Raw genomic sequence first — 27,470 nt, forward strand, 5'->3', positions numbered from 1 at the left:
GGGAACCACGCTATAGAACTTAGAAGATTTCACGACTATACTGTTATGTGTCCTGGCAATAACCTTAAGAGGTAAGGATAATTTTTTTAAAGACTAGGAAATAGAGACTCATAGAATTTAAGTAACTTTTGCCCAAACACACACCCAGGAAGTGGCAGAGCTGGGATTTGAACTCGGGGCTGCCTGATGATAATGCATGTGTTCTTTCCAGCATATCTTTTAAAATTTGTCAAGGTTTTCTTTGTAGTGACATACATGAACCTTTTCATTAATGTTTTATGGATATGTGAAAACCCGATTCAAAAGATACAAATTTTTTTCACATGCCGAATAGATTAAGTTCACTGTTTGCACTATTAAATTGACCTCCATACTTTTTTTCTCCTTCACTAGATCCACGTCTGATTTCAAAAGAGTCATGTTCAAACGGCCTACCATACTTGCGTTTTATCAAGGTCTCTGGCACTGCCATGTTGCTTGGCATATTTAAATTTATGAATGTTGTTAACTGCTTTATAACTTGTGTCCTCATGAACTAGCGTTCCTTCTTTTTACCACAAATTCCACTAATTCATCTTAACCTTAACTTCTACCTTATCTGATATTAATACTGCCACTCATGCTTCCCCTTCTACTTCTACTTATTTTGGTATCTCTTTCCCAGCCTTTGACTTCTAATCCAGTAAAAAATAATTTGTGTTTATCTCATGATGATACATGTTTTTTTCTTCTTTTATTTAAAAAAAAAATCTAACCTGACAGTCTTTGTCATTTAGTAGGAAAATTCAGTCTGTTCTTATTTAGCATCAGGGTTTTTTCAAAATGGGACTCCTTCCAAGGGGCTACCGTGTGGATCTGTCGGTGACCAGCAGTCCATCTCTTAATAGCAGACCGGGTGGCACATGTTGGAACCAATGCTGTCTCATCCACAGGAGAGCCTTTAGTAGGTGGCTGTTTCCCTATTTATTCTACAGAGAGGTGTGAATATCTACCACGTGTCAGGCTCTGTGGCGGGCTAGCTATCAGAACATTTTAACACGCTTTGGGACATACGGTGCTGGCCCCTTGTGACAAATCCCTTCCAGAACAAGAATCAGGCACATCTCTGCCTCCCCTGATTTACTGACTTCCTTCCTTCCATTTGACAATAAGAACTACACAACTGGTCACGCTCAGGAAGCTCACAGCTAAGCGTCGATGCTTTTTCCCATACAGTGTTCTTCTGTGTGTCTCTGATATAATTTTCTCCTACTTCTTTCTTTTCCTCTCCTTTGGGATTTGCTGTTACTGGGTTTTTGGTCACTCTGCATCTGGGCTTTTACTTTAGGTCACCTGGAATCCTTTCAGAAAGTAAAAACAAACCAAGGAACAACTTAATCTGACATGGCTGAGCTGTAAAAGACCGGTCATCAAATTATCTGGCTTTTCAGCTGAGAAACAGGCATACGATTACATTAGAGTCTTAGAAAGAGTGAAGAAAAAAAAAAATAGGAGAGAACATTAGTAGGGAAAAAAGAATCCCCCCAAAAAGTCAACAATAATTTTTATCAATTTCCTGGATATTCTAATGTGAAAAGCTAAAAATCCTCCTGTGGTGATGAATTCCATCTTTATCACCTCCCCAAGATGTGCAGGACTCACTCACAGGCTTTCTGACACTCTGCTCCCCACCCTGAGGCCAGCAGGGGAAACATTCCCGGAGGGTTCAGCTCTCGACTCTGTAAAGCTTAAGAGTCTGCTCTCTGCTCTAGGAGAGGCCTGAAGATGGTGTCCCCGCCAGAGTGTCTGGATCAGCTGTTCCCAGACTCCTTGGGGGTGGAGCCTCCGGAGGCCACGCCTTCCCCACAGGTGCTGGGAACCATCGACCCACGTCCTTCCAGCCTGGCAACCAAGAAGGGACTCTCCCTAGAGGACGCACAGCCCGGCCGCCAATGACGCAAGCCTGGAAGTGCTGACGTCCATGCTCTTGTCTCCCCTATTTTGAGAGAAACCCCAGGACTTGGCTTGGGGAGTGGGACGCCTCGGCGTGGACGTGGCCCAGTCCGTGACCTCGGCACTCACGGCCCCTGAGTCAGAGAACAGCCGTGCCAGGTGAACAGAGAACATTCTGACTGTGCCCGCCGCCCTCAGGACCCTCCCGCTGAGCCCGAGGATCCACGATCCCCGGCGCTGTGGGGGTTCCGTGGACTCCTGCTTTCTCATGCCCCCTGCATCCTGCATCCTGCTTTCTCATGCCCCCTGCATCCTTCCTTAGAAGGGAATTCAGAGAAGCAGGCTACGTGCCCGTTCCAACTCGGCCCATTCGGAATAAACGGGGTTGCGGGGGGAGTGGTTAGTGGGATGGGCGGGGTTCCCTCGAGCAAACCGTGCAGAGGCACCTGGGCCCGGGACACACACAGCAGCAGGGCCCACAGAGCTCGAGAATGACTGAGAAAGGCCCGAGGACACCCGCAGCTTCCGTGGTGGCGTCCCTGATCTTGGATGTGCCCCCGTGGCCTGGACCCTGGATTTAAGGTCTGCCTGAGGGGTCACTGTCCCCTGCGTTACACACTTGTGTCTGGGACTGCCCCAGGGCAACACACGGGGACTGAAGTCTGAGTGGCTTCTCTTAGGGGGTGAATGGCCTCGGTTTGTGGACAAACTTCCTCCAACCGGGAAAAGGCTGCCTCAGTGGTAGCAAGTCTCCTGGTGCTGTGTGTGTGTGTGTGTGTGTGTGTGTGTGTGTGCGCGCGCGTGTGTGTCTGTGTGTGTGCACGTGTGTGTGTGTGTGCGCGCGTGTGTGTGTGTGTGCGTGTCGGGGGGTTGGCGGGGGTCTGGTGTCATCACACCCGCTCCACCTGAGGGGTCCTCACTGGAAGCCTAGCGAAGCTGTGGGGAGAGGGACAAACACGAGGGCCCAGCTGTGGGGGACAAGTCAGGCAGCACGCTGTCTGGGCTCATGGTCTCATGTCCCCGGATTCAGAGAGCTGGGAAGGGGGCAGTCAAAGCAGCCTTCGGCTGGGAGTGGGCAGAGAAGGCCGGCCCCTCGGTGTGGCCCCAGTAACGGTCACAGTCTAAGGGCATCATCAGTGGTAGCCATGGTGATGGTACTAACACCGGGGGCCGGGGAGGAAGGGCGCTCCAGGGAAGGAAGTGGATTCTGGGCCCACATGGCCCACGAAACCCCTCCATCCTTTAAGATCCTTATTAGGCTCTAGGTGACAGGAGAAAGACGGTCAGGAGGGCCTTAAAGAGGGTCTGATTCCTCTGGGTGGCCCCGCTGCCCCTGCCCCCCGACACTGAGGTCTCCCTGGGGGCTGGGGGCTGGGAGCAGAGGGGAGGAGGGGTGTTGCCGGGTGGTGGTCTGGCCCTGGGTGGAGTAGCAGGCAGACGTGGGTGGGCGAGCAGGGTCCCCAGGGCCCGTCCTCCTGGCCGTGTGGTCACCAAGCTGTGGGAGCCGCCCTAGCTCACGGCGACCGTTAGTACGCGCGTGCTGGGGAAGGCGTGCGGGGTCGAGTACCTACCCGGTGGTCCAAGCCATTCTTGCCATGTCCTGGGACAGGGTCAGACTTGGAATAGGGGAACCCTGAAACAGACACAGCACAGCTGTCACGCACGCAGCCAGGCTCGACCGGGCGCAGGAGAGGGGCTCACCCAGGTCGGCGGGGGTGCACAGGTGACATGGGATGGCCCTGAAGATCCCACCTGCCTCATTCGAGACCTCTATCCCCAGGGCCCTGACTGAGGATGAAGCCAGGAAGGGGGTGACGTCCCCGAGCCCGCCCATGACACCAGGAACATCACGGAGCCTGACCCGGCCTGGCAGGCACCCGCATCCTCTGGAAGCCACTATCACCAGGCCAAGCTCCTCAGCTGGCTGACCAGGAGAGCGGGGGGCAGAGGGAGGAAGGGCCCCATGCAGGGTAGGGCTGTACCAGAGGCGACCAGCGGAGGCCCAGCGTCACCAGAGGTGGCCTGCACACCATTTTTTCAAAACCCTTGAGCTGTTTGCAGTTGGGGGATTTCACATTAAAATCCTAATTTCTAGCTTCTCAAAGGGCCAGTCTGAGACACTGGGCCCTGGATTCCCTGTGGGAATCCCTCACCTGGTCTCCCTCCGTTGATCACATCCTTGGCTGCTCTGGGGGGCCCAGGGCTTTCAGACACCCCCCCGCCCCGTTAACCGCTTCAGTGCCATGTCTGGAGAGAGCAGAGTGGAAACTCCTGGCTCAGAAGTGAGTGTGGGATGTGCCCCAGAAGGGAGCCCAAGGGGCACAGTCTGGGCCCCCTGGAGGGGCAGGGGACCGCCACCACCCTTAGAAGCACCCTAAGGAGGCCTTTCCCGGCTGCCTGAACTGTCTTTCCATAGCCCGTGGGCCCGTAAAAAGCAGGGGCCATGTCTGCTGCATCTGGGGGTCCCTGTGCCCCACAGCTCAGGCAATAGCACTGGCTCCTGGGAGCCACCGGGCTGCCCGCGAGGGCTCAGAGGGGACGGCGGGTCCCATCCCTCTGCGTCCACGAGGCTGTGAACCGGAGGACTGAGCCTCCAAAGGTGAGACGGGCGCTGTGCACAGAACCGCCCGTCCGTCCACCCGCCCGCCCCCTCCAGGAAGGCCCGCTTCCGAGCAAAGGACGCTGATCGATCCAGGTGCCTGTCTTGTGGGCTGGAGGGTCAGAGAAGACATTCTGTACAGGCCACACTCGTAGGAAAGGCCTCAGCTGGGGACCTGCCCTGGGGACTTGTTTGTCCCAGGGTGGTCTGTGGGAAGGTTCCAGATGTGGGTCAGGAAGGGCCTTTCACAACATCAAGGGCAGGGTTCTCAAACTGGTTTTAGCCGAGGAGCCCTCTTGTCACAGGAAATCTATGTGAAAACTCCGATACGTGAAACAGAGGAGAGCGGAGCTGGAGGGAGAGAAGCGGGGCCAGACGCTCGGGCCAAGCTTGCCGGGCATCCCTCCCTCCTCCTGGTCGCCCTGGGCTCCGCCAGGTAAGTGACCTTGCCAGCTCCTCCCATTTCACAGAAGGGGAACTGAGGCCCAGGGACACAGAGGGACCTGCCCAAGGTCACCCAGCCCTGGGACATAAGGGCCTCCTGACTTACAGTCCTGGGGTCCCTCCGGGACACACCTGCTTCCCAACTTACACCCAGAGCCAGGCACACTCGGGCATGTGAGGCTGTCGGGTTGAGGATCTAAGGGACCCTCAGCTGAGACCCAGGAGCTTCTCATCAGCCGGGGATGCTAGAGTAGTCTTCTCAAAGCGGCGTCTCCAATAAGCAGCACCAGCCACGCCTGGGAGCTTGCTACAAAGGCAAATTCTCGGGCCCCACCCCAGACCTACAGACTCAGAATTCTGGGGCTGGGGTCCAGCGGTCTGTGTTTTACAAGCCCTCCAGGGCACTTTGATACACACTAAGGCTTGGGAACCCTTAGGGCCCCGAGAACAACTACGCCCTCACCCCCAGCCTGACCTGCTCTAAACCAGCGGTTCTCTACCCGGATGCACTGCAATCACCTAGCCAGCTTCTAAAACCCCCTGTGCTCAGGCTGCCGGCCTCTGGTCTCACAGTAGGTGTACAGACCTTACTTCCACTCAGGCCACTTCATCTTCCTCACTCATCAGCTATGACTGTCTTCGCTCTTTCTTCTACCTGCCTTGAGCTTCCGTATCGGATGGTGTAACAATTTTTGCTTCGATCATCAATGATTTAAGAAACTCATCACAAGAAGGACAGTCTGTTATATTGACCCCGTATTGTAACCTGTTTTGATGTTCTTCCTTTCTGAATTTCCGAGCTCTCTTATCACTTCCTTTCTGTTTGGAGAACTGCCTTTAGCCAAGTACGTCTGCGAGTGAAAACTTGTCTTAGTTTTCCTTTGTCTGAGAATGTCTCCATTTTCCATTCATTCCTGAAGGATATTTCCATCCAAGATAGAATTCACATCCACAGCAAATGTCTTTCTGCACATGAAATACGTGCCATCTTCCTCTGGCCTCCATGGTTTCTGGGGAGAAATTGGCTGTCATTTGCATTGGTGTCCCCAGTAGGGAGTATAATATCTCTTTTCCCTCAGGCTGTTTTCAGTATTATTTTTTTCTGTCTTTAGTTTTTGTAAGTTTAATTATGGTGTGTTTTGGTGTGGATTACTTTGAGCTTATTCTACTTGGGATTCACTCCGTTTCTTGAGCATGTTAAGTTTATGCCTTTTGCCAAATTTGTTAAGTTTTCAGGCATTATTTCTTTGAATATTTTTCAGACCCATTCTCTTCTTTCTGGGACTCCAGTGATACAAGTGCTGTCTGACAGGTCTCTGAGGCTCTGTTCATTCTTTTCTGCTATTTTCTCTCTGCTGTTCAAGTTGGATAATTTCTGTAGTTTTATCTTCAAGTTCACTGATTCTCTCCTCTGACAAATCCTGCTATTCTGTTATTGAACCCATCTAGTGAATTTTTAAATCTTGGTTATTTTATTTTTCTTTCCCATAATTTCCATTGGATTTTTTTTTTGATTGTTACTTTTTTTTTTCTTTTATTTTTGGCTGTGTTTTGGGTCTTCGTTTCTGTGTGAGGGCTTTCTCCCGTTGCGGCGAGCGGGGGCCACTCTTCATCGCGGTGCGCGGGCGTCCCATTGTCGCAGCCTCTTGTTGCAGAGCACAGGCTCCAGACGTGCAGGCTCAGGAGTAGTTGTGGCTCACGAGCCCAGTTGCTCCGCGGCATGTGGGATCTTCCCAGATCAGGGCTTGAACCCGTGTCCCCTGCATTGGCAGGCAGACTCTCAACCACTGCGCCACCAGGGAAGCCTGGATTCTTTTTTTTTTTTTTAAAGTTTAATTTTTATTTATTTATTGATGGCTGTGTTGGGTCTTCATTTCTGTGCGAGGGCTTTCTCTAGTTGTGGCAAGTGGGGGTCACTCTTCATCGCGGTGCGCGGGCCTCTCATTATTGTGGCCTCTCTTGTCGCGGAGCACAGGCTCCAGACGCGCAGGCTCAGTAATTGTGGCTCACGGGCCCAGTTGCTCCGTGGCATGTGGGATCCTCCCAGACCAGGGCTCGAACTCATGTCCCCTGCATTGGCAGGCAGATTCTCAACCACTGCGCCACCAGGGAAGCCCTGGATTCTTTTTTTATAACTTGTATTTCTTCTGTGAGATTTTCTTTTTTTCTTTTTCATTTGTTTCAAGGGTTTTCGCAATTGTTTGTTGAAGCATTTTTGTGATGACTGCCTTAAAAATCCTTCTCAGGATATTTCCAATATCTGATTCTTTTCAGTGTTAGGATGTGTCAATTGCCTTTTCACATTCAAATAGTTATCTTCATGGTTCTTGGTGTGATGAGTCATTTTCCACTGCATCCTGGACATTCGGATATTATGTTGGGAGACCTGGATCCTAGCTAAGTTTTCCATGTTAGCAGGCTGTCACTGTGTTTAGGTTTAACATGTGGGGCATGGCTTATTACGGGCTGTGAGTCCAAAGACAGTTTAGTTTTCAGAATGCTTGTTAAAGTGCTCTTCTGGTCTGCTGCGTCCACCTGGTGTTTCTGGTAGCAACCTGGGGTGAAAGGTGCTTCCCTGGTTGCCCCATACCCCGAGGTGGGGGTGGGAGACACCAGCCATGGATGGAGAGTGTTTCCCTGGGCCTATTCTCCAGGCTGCTGGGTGCCAGTGGGCCTCCTGCTGGGTACCAGGGAGGGCAGTCATCTACTTGGTCACCTTGTCTACTGCAGGGGAGGTGAGAGACACTGGTCCTGCGTATTTCCTCAAGTTCTCAGGTCTCTGAACAGTCCAGCTTCCTCTCTCTACCCTCCAGAGTTCTGTGATTGTCTGCCCTATTGTTCTTGGGCTTTTCAGTTGTACTGAGTGGGGAAGAGCAGGGAGAGAGGAGTCTCCACTATCACATCCCTGGGATGCTATCGAGACCCATTAGAATTGGCCTCTCTCTGGATGGGACCAGCCATCAGTAGACTTCAGAGGTCCCAGGATCCCACGTGCAGCCGAGATTGAGAACAACCCATTTAAAAGGTCCCTTCACATATTCAGAGATTTTCTTGACTGTCACAAGCCAAGGCATTACACATGAGCCCATTTTACAGTTCAGGAAGCTGAGGCCTAGTGAAATTAAGTGACCTGTATAAGATCAAATTGTTACTCACGAAGAGGATGAGACAATCTCCTGGGACCCTAGCTTCGGGAACCGGTAACCCTATCTGCTCCAGCAGCTCTGCCCTGGTGAGGGTTTGCAGGCGTGGGAGCCTTCTAGGGACCTGCCTGGCATATGGCATTGGCTGGCCTTAAGAGTGTGTGTGTGTGTGTGTGTATTAGAGAGAGAGAGAAGGCACACAGGGAGAAGGCAGGTGCGCTGGACCGGGACAGGTGGCAGCTGGGTACTCACGACCCCGAGTTGTATCAGGCCCTGCAGCCACTGGACACCTGAGGGTCTCAGGCACTGCCTGTGCCCCTGCCCGCAAATCTGAGGCCACACCGCATCCAGTTCCCTGGCTGGGGGCAAGCCTGACCATCACGGGGGGCACAGGGACCTTTGCTAAAAGCGAAGAGTCCCAGCCAGCCCCCAGGCAACGGCAGAGGGCTCTGTCCTGGTGCCCCCCTCTCGCACCTGGAGGTGGCTTCTCCTGGGCCCCCTGACGTCCCCTCCCTGACGTCTGGAACCCTCACTGCTCTTGCTGGGGCCGAACGTGAGCAGGGGGCAGAGGGCACTCCGTCCCTCCAGCTGGAGGCCGGGCGGGCCATGCCCTCCCCAGCAGTCTCTGCCCCAGGGGAGTCCCAGCCACCTGCTGGATGCCGGGTGCCGGACGCAAGCCCTCCGCTCCCTCGGGCCTCTCCCTCCCAGCCTTCCCCCGACCCCTCCGCTGGCCTGGGCTCTCTCCATCCCTGGGCTTCCCCCTGCGCACGCTTTCTCCATCCTCCCCGCCACGTGCTATGGAGATGGGAAACAGAGGCTGAGGGGTGGGAGTGAGGTAGGCGTTGAGTAGGAGAGTCACGGTTTCTTTGGGCCTCAGACCCTTTTGAGAAGTACCAGCTCAGGAACCCACCTGGGGGAGGGCCTGGGTCTCAGGTGACCCACCCCCACGCCCCCAGGCCCATCCGGGAGCCGAGGACCCCTGTGACCCTGCCTACAGCCCAGAATCCTTTCCTGAGCGCCCAGCCCATCCGTCCACGGCCCGGCAGCTCCGTCTGGGCGTCTCAGCCTCCCTACTCAACGTGAAGAACCCACCTGGTTCCTGCCCAGCTCTGAACAGAGGTGCCTCCGCCCACCTGAGCCAGGACGCCCCGGGTCACTCCTGATTCCGCCCCCCCCCCGCCCCGCCCCTCCTCCACCGCTCGCACCAGTCCTGCTGTTTAGACTGTTCAGGGGGGCCTCCCCGTGGCTTATCTGGACACCCCGGTCCCCTGAGCCCCGGCCCAGCAGCCTCCAGTCTATCCTCTGCAAAGCTGCCCGTCCGTGTTTAAACACATAAAACACGTCACCTCATCTCCCGCTCACGGCCCTGCCGCACCGACCCCGGGCCCCAGCACACAGAGAAGAAAATTCCCAGCATCACACACAGACCAGCTGTTTCTGGCTGCCCTCGCCCACCTCCCCACTGGCTTCCTGTTTCCCAAACCGCCACCTTGCTTCTTGACTCGAAGCTCTGTGCATGCTGTTAGTGCTGCTCAGAACCCCCCAGGACACCCCCCAGGACACCCCCGAAAGACCACCTCCCCCAGAACCCTCCCCCAGCCTGGGTGACGGCAATGCCCCTCCTGCCCCGACAGTCCGGCTGAAACCTCAGTGAGAGGCGGCCAGGGCTCTGCTGAGAACCCCTAGGTCCGCCCTCCACTCAGAGGCCAGGCCGAGCCCCCCCAAGGCCCATAACGCCCTTTGTGACCCTGCACGTCCCAGGCTCCACCCCTCCCCCAGAGCCCAGCGGCCAGGCTTCACCTTTGGGAGGAGGGCCCACTCCCACACCTACCCCTTCAAGCCCGCAGCCCTCAAGCCTGCTCACTTAGCATCTCCCTTCCCCGAGCCATCGGCAGCGCCTGGCCCCCCGACCTGCACGCGCCATAGGCCTTACTTTCTAACGTGGTTTTTGTCTGTGTCCCTGCCTCCTCTGGACCGTCAGCTCCTGGGGCCGGGGTGCTGCTGTGTGTTTGGCCTCCGCTCTGGTCCCAGGACCTGTTCGGCGGTCACACCCCGTCCCCGGGCCTTCTCTTGCTTGTCCAAAAATGAGGGCCAGGACTGAGGTCCCGTCAGTGTGATGTTTGTGGATTCTGCCCCTGCGGTCCTCAGGTCCCAACGCCCAGACTGAGGATTGCCCACCCCCCAAAATTCTCATGGGGTCGGCAGACAGCGAATCAGGTCTCTCTCTCTTTCAGCCGTGGACTAAGAAATGTGAGAATGACTTTTTCTTGCCTGGAAACTCCAGAGGACTAAAGGGGGTGAGGAAAGCCACTTCCGGCCAGGCCTCAAACCCGCTTTCCTCCTGCCAGCAGGGAAGGAAAAGTGGAACAGAGGTGCTGTCTCCTGACCTTCACACTGGTGGGCACTGGGGGTGGGTGACCCAGGAAGCAATCTCGGATCCCAGCCCCAGACCAGGCCCGGAGTGGGTGGGCAGCAGGCGAAGACAAGGGGATGGGACTCCATGGGGACAGACACACAGAAGGTGACGTAAAACGGCAAAACCACAGGCAGGGTGGGCGTGCAGTGGTCCCCACGGGACCAACCATCTGCACTGCCTTGGTTTCTAACGTGGAGCTTTCCTCACCCCGACCTCCAAGCCCACCCTAATTCCCCTCACGTGCTGGGATTTGAGGAAGGGCCTTATTCCCTTTGGAAGGGTAGGGTCCTTTCCAGGGATCACTGAGTCCTCAGGGAAGGGTCTCCAGCTGGCCTGGGGCTTTGTCTTACTTCAGCACACCTGTGACCACCGGGAGGGGGATGTGGGAAACCTCAAAAGGGAGGACAGGACGCGAAGGGTTAGGAAGGTGGGACCCAGAGCAGCAGCAGGCCGGTCCACAGGGTCTAGACCGGGGGAGGGGGGCCCACACCACCTCGTGTTCTTCTGGGGCAGTGAATCTCATCCTGTAAGGCTCCAGGCCCTCTTCTTGTAACAGAAAATCAATACCATCCCTTTCCTGTGCAGAAGTCAGACCCATCAATGATATAACCTACTACATGCATAGTCCAGGTAATGCCCTAAGTGTAGCATAAAGGAAAATGAGCGGTCTGTCATACAGTGTGTGTTTCAATGACACCTCCTTCGGAGGGGCTGGCGGTGCTGGCTGAGAACCACTGCCATAGCGGAGAGGGATGTCACACTGGTTTGTCAGGTGTCTGCTTCCCTGGGGAACAGGCACTGGGCCACATTCACCACCTCCTCTCCGCTGCCTAGCACTGTGTTCAGCACATAGTAGGTGCTCAGTTAATGTCCGGTGAAGGGGTGGATGAATGACTGAATGATGAATTCAGTCTCAGGTGAGATGTGCTGATGGTGTCATGAGCGGGATGAGGTTGTGCCTGGCCCCACGGAGGACCCCAGGCAGGCGGCGGCAGGGTGCGTGTGCACTTGCTCTCAACGGCGTCTTTGCCTGTCCCAGCTCCCTGCACGCGTCTCTGGGGCAGGGGCTGCTCTTGTCTTCTCGGTCTCCCCCTCGGCGCCCTGCACAGCGTCTGGCACAGAGTGGGTGCTCAATAAATACCCGTTGAATTTAATGCATCTCAATTCAACAAACATTTATTGAGCGCCCACTGTGTTGAGTGTCACAATCCTACCCTCCTCGGGTGCGCTACAGATGGATGTCCCAGGAATGCAGGGAGGCGTGCCTTGCCACATGCAAACACTTTGTTCAATAACGGTTGTTTGCAAATGAAACTGGTGTCGATGGACTCACAATTGGGGGCTACTGGGTGAAACTGGAAGGAACCCGAGAAAAGAAGGCGGATACCCCTCTCTTCTCAGTTTAAGAGTGTGCGCATCCCGCCCAAATGTCTCAAGAGGCCGGCAGATAGCAAGGCACGCCTGACCTAGGCACCACCAGCAGCCTGGGTCCTCGCTGCTATTTCCATGCACATTGGGAAACAAGGCGATGTCACCAGCACAGAAATAAAGGCACAGCTGCAATTGTTAGACACAGTAGGTTTCCCATTCGGAGGAATTGACGTCAGAACATGTGTAGAAAGCGAAGGGATGACAGAACCATTGTCACGGTCATCGTGAGCCTGCATCCCTGAAGGAGGAGGACACACACACACACACACACACACACACACACACGCAGGTTGTTTGTACTTTGGAGGGTTCGCCCCAGTTAGAGCAGGAATTCTAGCATAGGTTCTCCAATTCCTGCCGGCCGGGCACACCTGGATGGGAGGCGGTCCATTCCCATCCGCGGCTACACCTGCAGCTTGTGATGGGAACACAGCAGCAAGGAACGGGGTTGACAAACAGACCTTGAAGGTGTGTGACTGGCCAAAACACTTGCACAGCCTGCGGGTCTCACAGGGTCTACCGCCTGGGACGACCCCAGGGCGCCTCGTCCGGCACGTGCAGATGAGGAAGCAGTGCACAGAGGTGAGGAAACACGAACGGGTCAGCGTGGCACAGGGAGGTCCCCACGGGGCGGCCCGTCTCCTGCTCAGGCTTCTCCCCAGATGGTGTCCCTACCTCCTTAAGCCCCAAGCCACACGCAGGCCATTAGGTAAGTGGGACTCCCTGGGGACAGCAGCTGCCCCCCTGAGGAGAGACAGGGCGGGGAGCTGCAGATGCAGGCCCACCCACCTCCCAGCAAGGGAAGGACTGAAGCTAGAAAAGATCACCCTGAGGACCCCAGATAGTCCTTTCCTGGGTGCTCTCGAGTCCCGCGACTAACGCTTTGGTGCCCTTAAGGCACGGGGGGCTATTGGGGGCTACTGGGGGCTGCTGGGGGGCTGGCACAGCAGGAGCACTCCACATTCCAAACTCAATTGCATTAGGAAAAACAAAGTGCAAAACTGAAAAGGCCATGGTCAAGGCCAGTGGCTGGGGGCCACATGCAAGTCCTGCATCACCAGGCAGAGCAGGGCTGGAGGCTGGTGCTGCCTGGTCCAGAGCCTGCCCACTGGTCCTCCTGTAACCAGCCCTGCACCCCTCACCCCTCACTCTGCCGCTGGTGGGATGGGCAGCCTGCCTCGGCCCTTCCAGATCCTCCCCAGGAGGAGCACGCCTCCGATGGACGAGACCCTCTGGGAGACTCTCCGGTGTGACCTTCCCCCGGGGATGTCAGCCCTGGGCTCCGGCTCTGGATCCCATTTAGAGAGCAGAGGCCCAGGCGGACGGGGCCCGGGGCGCACAGACATCCGCTTACAGAGATCACACACAAAACAACACACGCTTTCTCTGTTTAGACGTCTTCTTTAACAAGTGATCATCTCCACGCTTCTCACCCTCTTCCCACGTCGGAACACACGCACTTTCATTTGTGAGACGGTTTACAGTCACGAGAATGGTGATGATGGTAGTGAGCATCTACTACGGGCCCGGCCAAGTGCTGGCGGCACACGCGGCACCTCCTCCGGGTCTCTAACGACCCCGCCAGGCACACAGGGGAAACTGAGGCCCAGCGAGTGGTGAGCCGAGATTTGAACTCAGGTCTTACGGCAAAGCCAGTGTCTTTCCTCGGCTTTCTCACGTCCACGACCATCCCCTCCTGGCCTCTGCTTCCAAGCTAAGCCTCAAGCTTGTCCACAGAAACCCACCCACAGCTGCTGAGACCCAAAGACTCTGCCCACCATCTACCGCGGGCATCAGACGGCAGCTCGCCGTTGTTTTTGCCTATCATTTACAGCCTCTGGACGTGAAGAACGTTATGGGGAGTTTCGCCCGACATCTGAAGGTCACGCCTACTGCAGCTTCACGACCCCCCGGATCAGGCAGACGTGGTCTTTGTCTCCTGCACTCCCTGAGGATCTGGAGTCCCAGCTCCCGGCCCCTCGCCCAAGATGAGCACAGGAGACACGATAATGCCGTTCTTGGCTCCGAGTCTGGACTCGCCCCCCTGGACCATGCTCCTGTCCGCTCCGGAGGGAGACGGGCCCTCCACTTCCAGCCTGGCAGCCTGCAAGCCCTTTTCCCAAAGGAGCCCAGGAGGCTGAGTTGGCTTTCTGCCCTCTTGCCAGCTCTGGAGAGCTCCGGGAGACGCCGGCATGGCCCTCGGGCAGCAGGCTGGCTGAATCCGGGTGTCACCAAGGGAAGCCAGCACACGGCTACTGGTCTGCTTCCTACCGGGCTGGCCATTCTGTCTGTGGGTTTGCTCTCACAGTTTTTCATGAGCAAGGCTTAGATCTGGGGGGGATTGGCTCGAGGTTGTGGGCCCCTTTTCTGCAAGGACTTTCAGGCCACACTGTCAGCTCCTTGCTCAAAAGAACCACTCACGTGAGTAAATGCTGTCCCCTGGCATCGTTTGGAGAGGGCCTCTATCGGTCCCGCTACTGTGGGACAAAGACTGGCTGTCTAGGTCTGGAGAGTTGGTCCTAGTGTCTGCGTCCCCCTTGAGGATCAACCAGTTGGTCTTCTGCTGAGAAAAAAACAGAAGTGAATTCTGAGGTCACCTGCAGTGGCACTGCCCCACTTTACAGAGGAGGAAACTGAGGCTCAGGGAGGTCGGGGCTCACATGGCTTCACAAGGGGAGAGCCGGGGAAGCCAGCCTTGGGCTCTTTCCACACACACCTACCTTCCTTAAAGACAAGCAAAGGGGGTCTCACCTCTTGAGCCAGGGTGGGCGGGCAAACTCAGCCCATGGGCCAAACCCTAAAATATGCATTTTGATTTATTTTCCTTTCTTTTCAGACCAGCTCCTTGGTTATAGAACCATGACCAAGTTACACGCATAGAATGAGGACTTTGGTAGTAGATGTGCTAGTCCTAACGGTAAGGGGGCTGGGGGCACCACCTCTTAAATTTGGTCCCCGTTCCATGTGGCCCTGCCTAATCCCTAAGGAGCACAACCTAAGAGCAGGAGCCTGAGGCTTCAAGCTGGAGAAGTCCCCACAGAACCAGGTCTGCCCCTGCATTACCTTCCTGTTATCCGGGTCGAAACTTCCGTCCTCCCCATCTGATTGCCTCGCGGCTGGAAGGGAAAAATCAATCTGTCAAGGCAGCGCACCATAGATGCTGGGTTTCCATGTGTCAGTTCCCACTTCACAGTCATGCTCAAAAATGGAAAATAATCAAAGAAATGTCGCCAGCACTCGTACTTTTAAGGGCTGAGGAACCAGACCAGCTGGCGAAGGTCCCCGCAGGAATGTGGCCTGGGGAGTGCCTGGGGCCTTGCACAGGATGTGCTAAATCAAGAGCAGATGTGTGAAGTGATGCCTCATTTACATTCCAGCCAACCACCCTGCGGCCACTTGGCATTTCGAAGAACATACTTTCTATCTTCCAAGTTCAAAGGAACAGAAGGGCCCAGTGGTCCAGCCCCTACTGGGTCAGACTCAGCTGGGTGCTTCACGGACATGACTGCTCATCCCCACATGACCCATTTCACAGATCAGAGGACTGAGGCTCAGAGACATGACGTGCCTTTCTCAAGATCATGGATCAGTGGGTGGCAGAGGCTGGCATTTGAACCCAGGCAGTCTGACTTTAAGTCCTTCCTCTGTCTGCCCCACCTCACTGCTCACTAAACACAAAAAGGTGAGTGAGCTATGCCACTGGGAGAATTCCACGAACAGCAGTAAAGAGGGTACAACATACAACCAGAGGTGTGCTCTACGGAACAGAGCAAGCAAACGTCTGTTATTCAGCAGACTATCTAGAGCTGAGTCAACAGGTGTCTGTATTCTCCATCTGCCTGTTTTGGGATGGGGGGTTGTCACCCAGCCGGGCTGACATCTCCAACCAAGCATGATGAGACAAATCACACGAGGGCAGGTTGACAGTTCTCAGCGTCCAGTTTGGTAAAGACCCATTCTGTGCCTCCCAAGCTAAATCACTGACCCCATGCAAGGAACGATGAAAGGAAAGCCCCCAGTGTCCTTCGCCACCTGCCACAGAGACCGAGGCCATAGTAAGGACATGCCAAGGGTGGGCTCCTTACCTGCAGCCTGCGGAGGGCTCGGACCTTCTAGCCTTTTGGAGCACCCTCCCTTGTGCACCACCAAGGACAAGACTGACATCAGGCCCGAGAGCTTGGAAATTGGGGATTGGGCTACAGGACCTTGACAAGATAAGGCCACAGTTGAAGACCGTTCTGGATACACTGACATTTCGTTACTCCCGACGGCTACCTGTTTCTCCGTCTCCCGGGAGAGACACTGGTTTTCAAAGTGAAGATAAAAACCCTGCTGTGTCTACTTGCAGAGGCAAATTGATGACAAGCCTGCGTGCGGGGCACCGTGCAGGAGAGGCGGGGAGCAGGGGGCTCAGAGGGGCACACGCCCGTCAGGGTAGGCTCTCCTGTTGCCTGGACAATGGCGGTCGCCAGGCAGCGGAGCCCTGAGCGTCTGACCATACACCAGCCGGGACTCTTGGCAGCTGCACGGTCGCCCCAGGGGCATCGGGCCAGCGGCTACTTGGAGCTCTAAGAGCACTGCCCTCGTCCAGCCCAGAGAAGGCCTCCAGGGCCAGGTCTGCTGGTAAAAGTAAGTGAGCTGGATCCTCGAACAGCCCTCAGAGGCTCCCGAATGGACCGAATGGACCGCCACACTTGGGGTAATTTGCAAATGCAAAAACAATTAAGTGGCTCCAACCAAAGGGCTTTTGGGGATGTGAGATCCCAGGAGTTCAGATCACAGCGGCCCTCCTGGGTCCGAGGACTTTCCATAGCCTCGGGGAGCACATTGGGCCAGACTAACTCTGGCTATAGAGCTACCTCAGGGCTTAAAGAAGGGCCCCACCTCCAAAAAGGGGGATATCCCACCAAGATTTAGCCAGTTTTCTCTGCAAACGCCACCAGTTCCACGAGGTGTGCACAGGCTAACCAGACTCAAACCAAGGGCTTTCCAGAGCCCCAGTCTGCCAGCCCGGAAAACACCCAACGGATTCTCTCGAGAAATGGAGCATGGCTAGGAAAATAGAGGAACCTGGAGCTTTGTGTTATTTTCGGGCTGCTTCCTTAACAGCTCTGAGCCTCAGTTTCCTGATCTGTAAAATGGGCAAATGACGCCCACCCCCCTCCAATTTACGAGGATCGCATGAGATAACACGCAGGTGCTGTCACATGATGGGGAGCTCAGCTTACGGGTTTGGAATATTAGGAATAAAACGAGAGGTTAACCGGGCAGCTAATCTGTAACATGCTGTTTCAGAGTCTCAGGAAAAGACAGATCAATTCAGGACAAGCAGAGAAATCGAGTTGCGTGTGTCTTTCCTATCACACAAGGCAGCATCCTTCTGAGCCCTGGAAAGTATTTGCCAGTGAGTACCCTCTTGGGAAAGGCTGACGTCCCACTCCCTGTGTCCCTTGGGACCTCTATAGGGAGCATCCCAACTAGAGCGGGAGGTCTCTAATTTTCTTTCTGGATACAGGGCCATTCCCTTTCCTCCCATCCCCAAACCAAAATGAGACTCGACCCCACTACAAAGGAACCCCAGAGACACATGAGATGTGATTAATTCCCGTCTTAAACCAGGCGCCAAAGAAAGAGCTAAGAGTACAGGCTACATGGGTCGCCTCTACCGTCTGGCGTGGGTGGGCAGCTCTGGGGGGTGGCAGCGAGCCCCCCACTGTCTGCAGGTGTGGGAGGTGGTGAGACGCCACCCCTGCTTCTTGGGCCAGCGTCTGCACACACACTGCCATCTGACGGCTCACGTGCGCTTACCAAGCAAACAAAACGTCTGTCCCTGCAGCTGGACAGTCAGCTTCCTGGGAAATTTGGGGGAGGCGTTACTTTTTCCTCTTGAATTCATTTTAAACAGTCTAAAAACTGGGCCAGCTTCACTCCATTGAGAGGAAAGTCCCTGCTCTGTGCCAAGCATCACGTGGCCTCACACAGAGCCCCTCGAAGCCAGAACCCCGTTCTCCAGAGCGAGACACAGAGCTGGCAGGGGAGCGGCTGCGGCTGGAATCCTGTCTGCCTCACAAAGAATCCTGGGTTCAACACTGCGACTGATTCAGGACCGTTCAAAAGACACCAAAAACGTGCCCATAGCAGCTGGACCTTTAGCGGGTGGTGGGAGGTCCCCCGCACCCCACCTCCCAGCCCGTCCACCGCCCTCTGCTGGTCCTGCAGCATCTCTGCCCGACGGGATGCGGTTCTTCCTTCCCTTCCTTCTTCCCCTTCCTTCTTACTTCCCATTCAGTTCTTTTGCTTCCTTTCTTCTCTTATTCTTTTTTGAAGCCATTAAATTGTAAACAAGTAGAATTGGAACTAAGGTAGTCTAAGAAAATACTATTGGTCTCTAATGATGCAAAATGATGTAAAATGAGAGTGGTGGGTTCAGGGGTCAGGCAGACCTGGTGTGACTTGGCCATTGACGGGGTCACTTTGCAGCCCTGGCCTTAGTTTCCTTGTCTCTAATAATACCTGCCTCAGGGCTGTGTTGAGATGAAACCCCAGCACACGCGATGCATTCAGCGGCAGCTATTTGACTGCCAATCCTAACCCTAACCCTCGTCCTCAACGCCAGGGTCCCACCCCCGCTGAGTCCCCAGGCCTGACCATCCTCATGCTGGAGGCTCATTTCCCAAAAACAGCAACGGGACTAGAGCACCAGAGAAGAGTGCTGCTAATTAAACAAAACAAAACAAAACCCAACAACTTTTGATGAGTTGGAAATAAAAAGTTGAAAGGTAAATACATTAATTAAAAAGCATAACATTTTAAAACTCACTGAATATATTATCTTAAGCTAATTAAATGGTCCAGGGACTCAACATCATCACCCGGAGTTTGTTTCTGGAAAGTCTGGCTATTAAAAGGATGGGTTCTCCATCCTGAGGTGTGTGCCTCTCTCCCTTGACAGATGAGGGGACGGTCAGTTTGCTGAGATGGGGGGCTGGTGGCTGCACGTGGGCTTTAAACACACACATGCACACTCACACTCACTCATGCTCACACACACGCATGCTCATACACATGTATGATGCACACATGCATGCCCCCCCACCCCAATGCACTTCTGCCCGGATATGGTCCAGCTCGATGGGGCAAATCTTGTAAAATTAAGACATCTCAAATCTATTGGAAATCAAATGCATCCCATCACATCCATTATGTCCTTAGTTTTTTATTTTTTATTTTTTTTGGCCATGCCACGCGGCATGCGGGATCTTAGTTCTCCAACCAGGGATGGAACCCAAGACCCCTCCCGTGGAAGCGTGGAGCCTTAACCACTGGACCGCCAGGGAATTCCCACATCCGTGATGTCCTGACGGCTGTCTAAGGAAAGCTGGTGGAGAGGACTACACAGCACCCGTGAGTGCTCACTTCATTCATGGCCCATTTACAGTCAAGCAGGGACAGACTGTATTCATGTTCATCCCCATGACGTGGCCAAATGCGTGGCAGAGAGCAGGCGCTCTGTAAAGTTTATTTCATAAAATAATCAATAAATCCACATTCTAGAACGTTAAGAGGGTTTGGGTCATTGTTCAGGGTTCAGTCAAAGAGGAATTCACTTGCCTTTGGATAGAAGAGGTGTTTCTATCCAGATTAAAAAAGAAACACAGAGATTACCCCTGGTAAGAGTAAACCAGGACTTCCCTGGAGGTCTAGTGGTTAAGACTCCGCGCTTCCACTGCAGGGAACGGGGGTTCGATCCCTGGTCGGGGAACCAAGATCCCGCAGGCCGTGCGGCATGGCCAAAAAAAAGAAAAGGGTGAATAAACCGAATCTCCACTGCATGATTCGGTTAAGGGCCTTACTGTCAGAAGTTCTCTGTCTTAGATCGGGCTCCGTCAGATGCTAGTGAGCAATTTCCTAATCTGATTTACTGCCTATTCCCCTCCCAGGGGCCGGCCCTCCGACCCTGTGTGTGTACGTGATGTGTCAGCTAGCGGCTGATAAAAGGCCGAGTCAGTCAGTCCTTCCCGCGGACGCAGACAGCACGCACAGCCTCCTGGCTGCAGTGCGGGCGCCACGATGGAAAGACACCGCTCTGTGCCTGCTCCTTCCTTCCTGCGCCTCAGTTTCCCCACCGGTAACACAGGGAGCTGGTCTGGACCACCTCTGAGGGCCCTGGAGTCTACGCGCCCCTCCCTCTCTCTGATCCCTCGGGAAGATCTGGGCTCCCTGCTTCTCCGACTGAGAGGCAACGGCGAAAGGCATAGCCTTCCGGAAACCCAGGAGTTCCCATTCATCTTTTTCTTTCTTGGGAAGAGGAAGAAATACACAAAGCACAGGGCCTACTGCAGTCAAGGAGAAAATGATAAAACACACAAAGCCTGCACAACTAGAGCACCGATTTGTCAGTAAGCCTCAGGAAACGCACTTTTATAGATTCCACCCAGCAGCGTCCACCCAGTTGTCAACGGGGGATGTGGCTGTTTTTTGGGCGCATCTAGACAAGAACTTAAGTATGGGGATTCCTCTTCCCACCTCTCTGGTGTCTTAATAACAATCCCCATCACGTGCACCGCACTCGACAGTTTTAGAACATGATTCCACGTTCATTATCCCATCCGGTCCTCACAAGCAGCCTGTGAAAAGGGCAGAGCGGAGGGTCGGTCCTGTTTTGCAGATGAGGAAACAGAGGCTCAGGATGGCGAAGCAACAAGCCCCAAATCACCAGAGATTCTGTGACGAAACAGAGGTGAGACCTGGAGCCTTCTGTCCCCTGTGTACCTGTCCCCTGCAGGCTCAGGTGGAGCGCAGGTGGCTGGTCACCTCTGAGAGGGAAACTGGGGGGGCGAGAGACGCCCCTGGAACCAAGCATCTCCAGCCCCTCTTCGCTGATGCAAGAAATCCCTTCAACCAAAGGCTGAGTCATTTATTCTATCATCAGAAATTCTCAAGACACAGGACTTAAATTCTCATGGAGGAATAAATGACTGATTCTGGTTTGTTCTGTTTTACAAAGACCAGGCTGGGTCGGATTGTGGTCCAAGCACCTCCGTCCTTCATCACCTTGGCTAAAGTCAGTCTGGCTGCCTCTCTCAAAGTATCATCCCTGAAGCCACACACCGAGACCAGCTCTTGGTTACACATCCCCAGCCCCGGCCCCGGCCCACGTGTGTTAGCCCCGGGTTTAGACACACAGAGGTGTCCTTAGGAGGACACACCCTTTGTTGTAATTTCTGCAGGGGCCTCTCGGGAGCCTACAGGCAAATTTGCACCTAATGTTTAGACCGCGGGGCCTCCGAGGTACCCTCCCCATCATGTCTCAGAACACAACAACAGGAAGCATTCAGAAGCAAAGGCACCGACAGGCGTGCAGGGCAAACACAGCAGCAGAGGAATCCGACTGTATGTACCATGCTGCTTGTAGATGGGGGGTTTCCTGTAGATGTTATCTTTGACGCCAGTGTCTGGGAAAGAAGAAAGAAAAAAAAAAGAAAAAAAGGAGAGAACAGCAGGGTGAGCAGCAGACTGTGATGGTCTCCATTCTACCGCTCTTTTGTCAGCAGCAATCCGTCACCCAGGTTTAGAGTCCCCAGCAAGGATCTGGCACCCGCCCCGGCGACTGGCACCCAGGCCTCACACTGCACGTCAGCCTTGCTCAGCCCCGATGCCACCCGCCGCGTGAAGGGGGCAGAGGGACAGAGGCGGCTGGGGCGGGGGTCCAGCGACGGCGGTGACCCGGTCAGCCCCGCTGTCCAGCCCATTCTCAGGAGGGCAGCCATGCCTCCCTGGTGTTTGTGGAGATTCGGGAGAAACTCAAACACGTGCCAGTTTGGGGATGCGCACACCCATTGGCGGACTTTTAAAGCATCTCGGAATTTAGGGGTGAGGGAGATGGGGAGGCTCGGGGACCACGCCACCCCCGAGAGGCACGGCGGCCCGCTCCCACCCCCCTGCCCCGACAGCTCGGGGGCGGACAGACGGTCTGCCTGGCGGGCGGCCGTGTGTCCTGGGCGCCTACCTGGGACGTGGAAGTGGCGAGGAGCCTGCTGGTAGGTGGAGGGGGGAGGCTTGCTGTCTGAGAGCACGGAGAGGCTGGAGGTGCTCCGGCCACTTTCACTGCCTCCAGACGGGAAAGCAAAGCCGGCAGACAGAAGGCGGGAAGGGAAAAGCAGAGGAGAGCATTTCAAGCATGAAAGCTCGTGAGCCCCTCTCCCCTGCCTGGCGGGGCCGCCCGAACCCGCTGCCCAGGGAGAGGGACCCTCACCGACACCTCCAGGTGGGCCCCACGGCTTGTTAATCCAACCTCGAGGGACCCCCTTCGCTGGCCCCGTGGTGAGGGAACAGGCACGCCCAGGGCAGAGCCCGTGCTGGCTCCTGGTTCCTGCGAAGTCTGGCCTGGCCCTCGGCAGAGCTCCCTCTCCTTGGCCGGGCCCAGCCACGCGGCTGCTCTGCCGTGGCTGCCATTGGAAGCCAGAGACTCACAAATTCACCAAAAGTAAGCACCCCCCCATGTCCTAAGTATCCTTGCGTAAAAAGACGCTGATTTCTTGGGGAATTCACAAATTAGCCATTCAGAATCGGGATTAAAGGGCTAGAATTCATCTACATCTGTCCTGAAAAGCCACTGAGTAAAATTCGATCAGCCACAGGAGAATAAGAGACCATTGGTATTAATCAGCTGCCATGTTCCCAAATAAAGCAATTTTTTTTGCCCCGTTAAATGGAAAGAGTCCTCTGATTCTGGCCCCGATTTTCATCCCGTCTGGATTTGTCATTTCTGTTTTGCGAACAAGGTTGGATTATCAAGTCACAAGTTTAGACAGCCGTGGTGACCCGCTGACCCTCCCTGCCCCGCACCACACCTACTGAGGAATGCGATGGTACACAGGGCGTGATGCGTGTCGAACACGGCACGAAAGGCATACGGCTCCTCTTAGCGAGACACGCAAAGGCACAGTGCATTTCCGCCCCTTTAGCCCCAGGAAACCCTCGCCGCGTTATGTGACAGCTTGGCAAAGGGAAACGGACACCCCTGACTTGAAAATAGCCCCAGTTGCAAGCCGCAGGACCCCGAGGTGACTTGGTGATGAGGCAGAGTGAGCGCTGGGCCCAACCTGGAGGCGGGCTAATGGGGGGAGACGCAGTAGACGGGCTCATGGGGGACACTCCTGCCTGGCGGAGGGGTGTGCTGAGGGCCAAGGGGGGCCGGCGGGTCGGGGTGGGCTCAGCGGCGCACAGCCCGCGGCCCGAACCAGGCTGAGGCCACACGGGGGCTGCTGACTACAGCTTAAGCATCTTCCTGGGCGCGGCGCCAATTTCACCTGTCAGCGTGGGTGGAGCTTCAGGTAGATGACTGCCCCCCTCTTCGGGGCGTGAACCCTGCTTTTCCCTTAGCTGCCACCTTCCAGCACAGCACAGAGCCTTCTGGAGCCTCACGCCAGGCCAGACTCCTGCACCCGGGGAGACCACGCCCACGGGCACGCAGAGAAAACCTCAGATCCGTCCTGCCGACTGTGGCTCATCCATCTCCAGGGGCAGCGGAGCATATGGTGGAAGCAGGGGCTTTACTGCATCTGCTCGGACTCCAGAGCTGCCGAGGACGCTCACTTAAGGCGGCACCACTGTGCCGGGCACGTCTTGACACAGCTTCCAGTGGCCTGTTTCTCTCCACCGCTGCCCAGGTGGCTGGAGTCTCTAACACGTCACGGGACTCCTGCCCGCCCCCCCGCCCCAGTCCCCAGGCCCACCGTGCAGGGTCTGACCTCACAGGCAAGACTCTGTGTGTGTGTGTGTGTGTGTGCACGCACACGCGCACACACGTATCTGAGGAGGACCACGGCTTTCACCAGGGTCAGGAGGCACCATGCGGTGGCCACACTGGGCTTTCAGGCCCACCTCACACCTGCCATCCAGGGGCCTCTACACCGGTCACCGAACTCTTAAGACCTTGGACCTGACCCAGGATGCCTCTGCTTGCCTCCCCTTCTCCCCCATCCCCTTCTGGACTCCCTTTCCAATCCTCCCCACCTGTGCAGCCCCTTCCTGGGTCAAGGCTCAAGTGCAAAGCCTTCCCAGAGAACATAGCCCAGCTGACTACTCCCTTCTCTGGACACACACCTGCCTGCCCATTCACCGTGTTGCTAAATCATCATCAAATGCACCCTCACATAGATCCCACGTGGGGCCTCTCGCAGCACTTTGCTCACGACAGCCCAGCGGCCACGCCACCACGACTGCCTTTTGCAGGGGCTGGTGTCCTGGTGAGGCCCGGCCCCAGGTGCTGCTCTGAGGGCCAGCTTCCCCCGTGGGCCTTGGGGGCAAAAACCCCAACCACTGATGTCACCGGGGATGGGGGACAGCCAGAGGTCACCCAGCTGAGCGGCAACTTTGAAAAGGCACAGAGCCCCTCGGGCCGAGGTGCGTGGCTTCTCCTGGAGATGGGTCAGGACCGAGGCCGCTTCTGACCTCTGCCAGGGAGGGCCCCTCGGCACCCTCAGGGAGACGTGAGGATGCCAGGGAGGGGACCTCTCAGAGCCGGGGAACCCCTGGCCGGTGAGCGGCCACCTCGCCTGTTTGTCCAAATTGATGCCTTGTTGCAGAGCAGTTCCGGGCAGCACGGAGCCTTCCTGCGGACCGCACGTCATTCCCTCCGTTACTTTACGTGCCACCGGCGCGTTGCCACGCGGGTGTTGTCTAAACACCTTACTTTATTTGGGTTTCACCCGTTTTCCCCTGTTGTATCTGAGGATCCGTCCAGGACACCAGGCGACACTGGTCCTCACGCGTCCTCAGGCTCCCCTGGGCTGTGACCGTTTCTCACACTCTCCTTGCATTTCACGGCCTTGGCAGTTTTGAGAAGTGTTGGTCGGTGTTTCGCGGACTGTCCCTCGGCTGGGGTTCGTCGGATGATTTTCTCATGATTGGACGGGGGTTACGGGTTTGGGAGGAAGAGCACAGAGGGGAGGTGCCCCCCTCCCATCACGTCAGGGGCACTGCCATCCACGTGGCCCACCACTGCGATTGACCTTGACCCCACGGCCGAGGTCGTGCTGGCCAGGATTCTCCCCGTCTGGCTCCCCCCACCTCCCCACTCTGTGCTCTTTCGGAGGGAGCCGCCGTGCACAGTCCACACCTGACACGGGGCGGGGGGCCCCTCCTGGAGGGTGGAGGGTCCGCGTGAATTACTGGGGATTCTTCTGCTGGGAGTTTGTCTCTTCTCCCCCAGTTATTTATTTATCCAGTCGTTCCTTTATATCAGTGTGGACGCGTGGACATTTGTACTTTGCTTTACGATCCAACACCACGTCCTTCATTCTGCTGCTCAGCTGTCCCAGCTCTGCCGTCGGGAGCTCCCTCACTTGCTCCTGTGGATCTTCTCAAGGTGACCAGAGGGGAGGCCAGCCCCCAGCCCCTTGCAGGGACCCCATGGGTCACCAAGACGTGGGTGGGTTTCCACCTGCCCCGCTCACTGCCACGTGCCACCTGAGCCAGCCACGGCCACCAGGTGGAGGGCCCCAGAATGGGGGCGAGATGAAGAGGTGCCTACGGGTGCGGCGGGTGGGTGGGGAAGTGGCCTTGACCTGAGGTTCCGCGTCTGCAGCCCCTCCTCTCCCTCTCACGCCCTGTGGGGAGCAGGTTCAGCGGTCACTTCCCGTCACTGCCCAGCAAGGTGGTTTCGGCAGCATCACTTCTGCTTGCATTCACCCGCGGACCCGCGGCCTGCTCCTTAACAGGTGAGAAGTCAGGCTTAAACCTGACACTGTCCCGGGAGACACACTGGGGACTGAAATTCATACTAAAGTGTAAACGGCTGTCACTGGCACCTACGCTGCACGCAGGTCCTGGCAGGAGGGTGGCCCCGGGCACCAGGACACGGTGGGAAGGTGTGTCTGGGATGGGGGGGGAAGGAGGGGCATCTGGCCAGATCAGGGCAAGCGCTGGCCTCTCCTTGGTGAGCCCTCCACCCACAGTGTCGTCCAGAGGGAAAATCTCCACCTAAGGAGCCAAAGAAGCTGAAGATGCTGTAAGGAGAGACCAGGGAAGGCTTCTCTGGAGAGCGTGGGTGGATGCCAGGCCCCGTGACCAGCTGAGAAGAAGGCAGGCGGCCCTTGGCACAGCTGGCTGCAGAGTGCCCACAGGCTGGGATGCGCCAGAGCCCGTGGGCCTCAGTGAGAGGTGTCGGGGAGAAGTGGTGGCCCCATGGCCGGCAGGTGGACGCACGTGGTGAATGAGGGCCTGCCTCTGGGCTCTGCCCAGCGACCTGTCCCTGAGCCTCAGTCTCCCTAGGGGTGAGTCCTGGCAAAAGGCTGGGGCTCCCGAGGTCACAGACGGCCCTGGAAGTCGGCAGGGGGCAGAGCCACGGGTGCCAGACTCCCCTGCATACTGCACCAGAGAGGAGGGCAGGGGGCTTTGTCCAATTTCTGAACAAAGAGAACTGGGACCCCGAATAGCCAAAGCAATCTTGAGAAAGAAGAACAGAGTTGGAGGAATCAGGCTTCCCGACTTCAGACTATACTACAAAGCTATAGTAATCAAGACAGCATGGTACTGGCACAAAAACAGAAATATAGATCAATGGTACAGGATAGAATGCCCAGAGACAAACCCATGCACATATGGTCACCTTATTTTTGATAAAGGAGGCAAGAATATACAATGGAGAAAAGACATCCTCTTCAATAAGTGGTGCTGGGAAAACTGGACAACTACATGTAAAAGAATGAAATTAGAACACTCCCTAACACCATACACAAACATAAACTCAAAATGGATTAAATACCTAAATGTAAGGCCAGAAACTATAAAACTCTTAGAGGAAAACACAGAGAGAAGACTCTATGACATAAATCACAGCAAGATCCTTTTTGACCCACCTTCTAGAGAAATGGGAATAAAAACAAAAATAAACAAATGGGACCTAATGAAACTTAAAAGCTTTTGCACATTAAAGGAGACCATAAACAAGACGTAAAGACAACCCTCAGAATGGGAGAAAATATTTGCAAATGAAGCAACTGACAAAGGATTAATCTCCAAAATTTACAAGCAGCTCATGCAGCTCAATATCAAAAAAACAAACAACCCAGTCCAAAAATGGGCAGAAGACCTAAATAGACATTTCTCCAAAGAAGATATACAGATTGCCAACAAACACATGAAAGGATGCTCAACATCATTAATCATTAGAGAAATGCAAATCAAAACTACAATGAGGTATCACCTCACACCAGTCAGAATGGCCAACATCAAAATATCTACAAACGATAAATGCTGGAGAGGGTGTGGAGAAAAGGGAACCCTCTTGCACTGTTGGTGGGAATGTAAATTGATACAGCCACTATGGAGAACAGTATGGAGGTTCCTTAAAAAACTAAAAATAGAACTACCATATGACCCAGCAATCCCAGTATTGGGCATATACCCTGAGAAAACTATAATTCAAAAAGAGTCATGTACCACAATGGTCACTGCAGCACTATTTACAATAGCCAGGTCATGGAAGCAACCTAAGTGT

General features: G+C 55.2%; 1 protein-coding gene across 25 annotated transcripts in view; it reads right to left on the minus strand.

The window, feature by feature from the left end:
- Nucleotides 1–27,470, minus strand: part of ABLIM2 (actin binding LIM protein family member 2) — a 154,989-nt gene that overhangs the window by 19,293 nt on the left and 108,226 nt on the right. For 6 of the 25 annotated variants that reach the window (XR_005019947.1, XM_036852456.1, XM_036852464.1 and 3 more), the window contains 6 exons: nucleotides 21,975–22,076; nucleotides 21,367–21,420; nucleotides 16,051–16,170; nucleotides 15,029–15,081; nucleotides 14,387–14,528; nucleotides 3,504–3,565 (listed from right to left, as the gene is read on the minus strand). Coding sequence is in view for 23 of the 25 variants with exons in the window: in XM_036852456.1 (XP_036708351.1) it covers nucleotides 3,504–3,565; nucleotides 14,387–14,528; nucleotides 15,029–15,081; nucleotides 16,051–16,170; nucleotides 21,367–21,420; nucleotides 21,975–22,076 (533 nt within the window). In the remaining 2 variants the exon portion in view is untranslated. Of the gene's footprint in view, nucleotides 1–3,503; nucleotides 3,566–13,953; nucleotides 14,529–15,028; nucleotides 15,082–16,050; nucleotides 16,171–21,366; nucleotides 21,421–21,974; nucleotides 22,077–27,470 lie in introns of those variants that run through there. The other 19 variants (XM_036852469.1, XM_036852466.1, XM_036852463.1 and 16 more) reach the window with 11 other exon arrangements.

Source organism: Balaenoptera musculus, chromosome 5 (assembly GCF_009873245.2).
Source record: "Balaenoptera musculus isolate JJ_BM4_2016_0621 chromosome 5, mBalMus1.pri.v3, whole genome shotgun sequence".
NCBI lineage: Eukaryota > Metazoa > Chordata > Mammalia > Artiodactyla > Balaenopteridae > Balaenoptera > Balaenoptera musculus.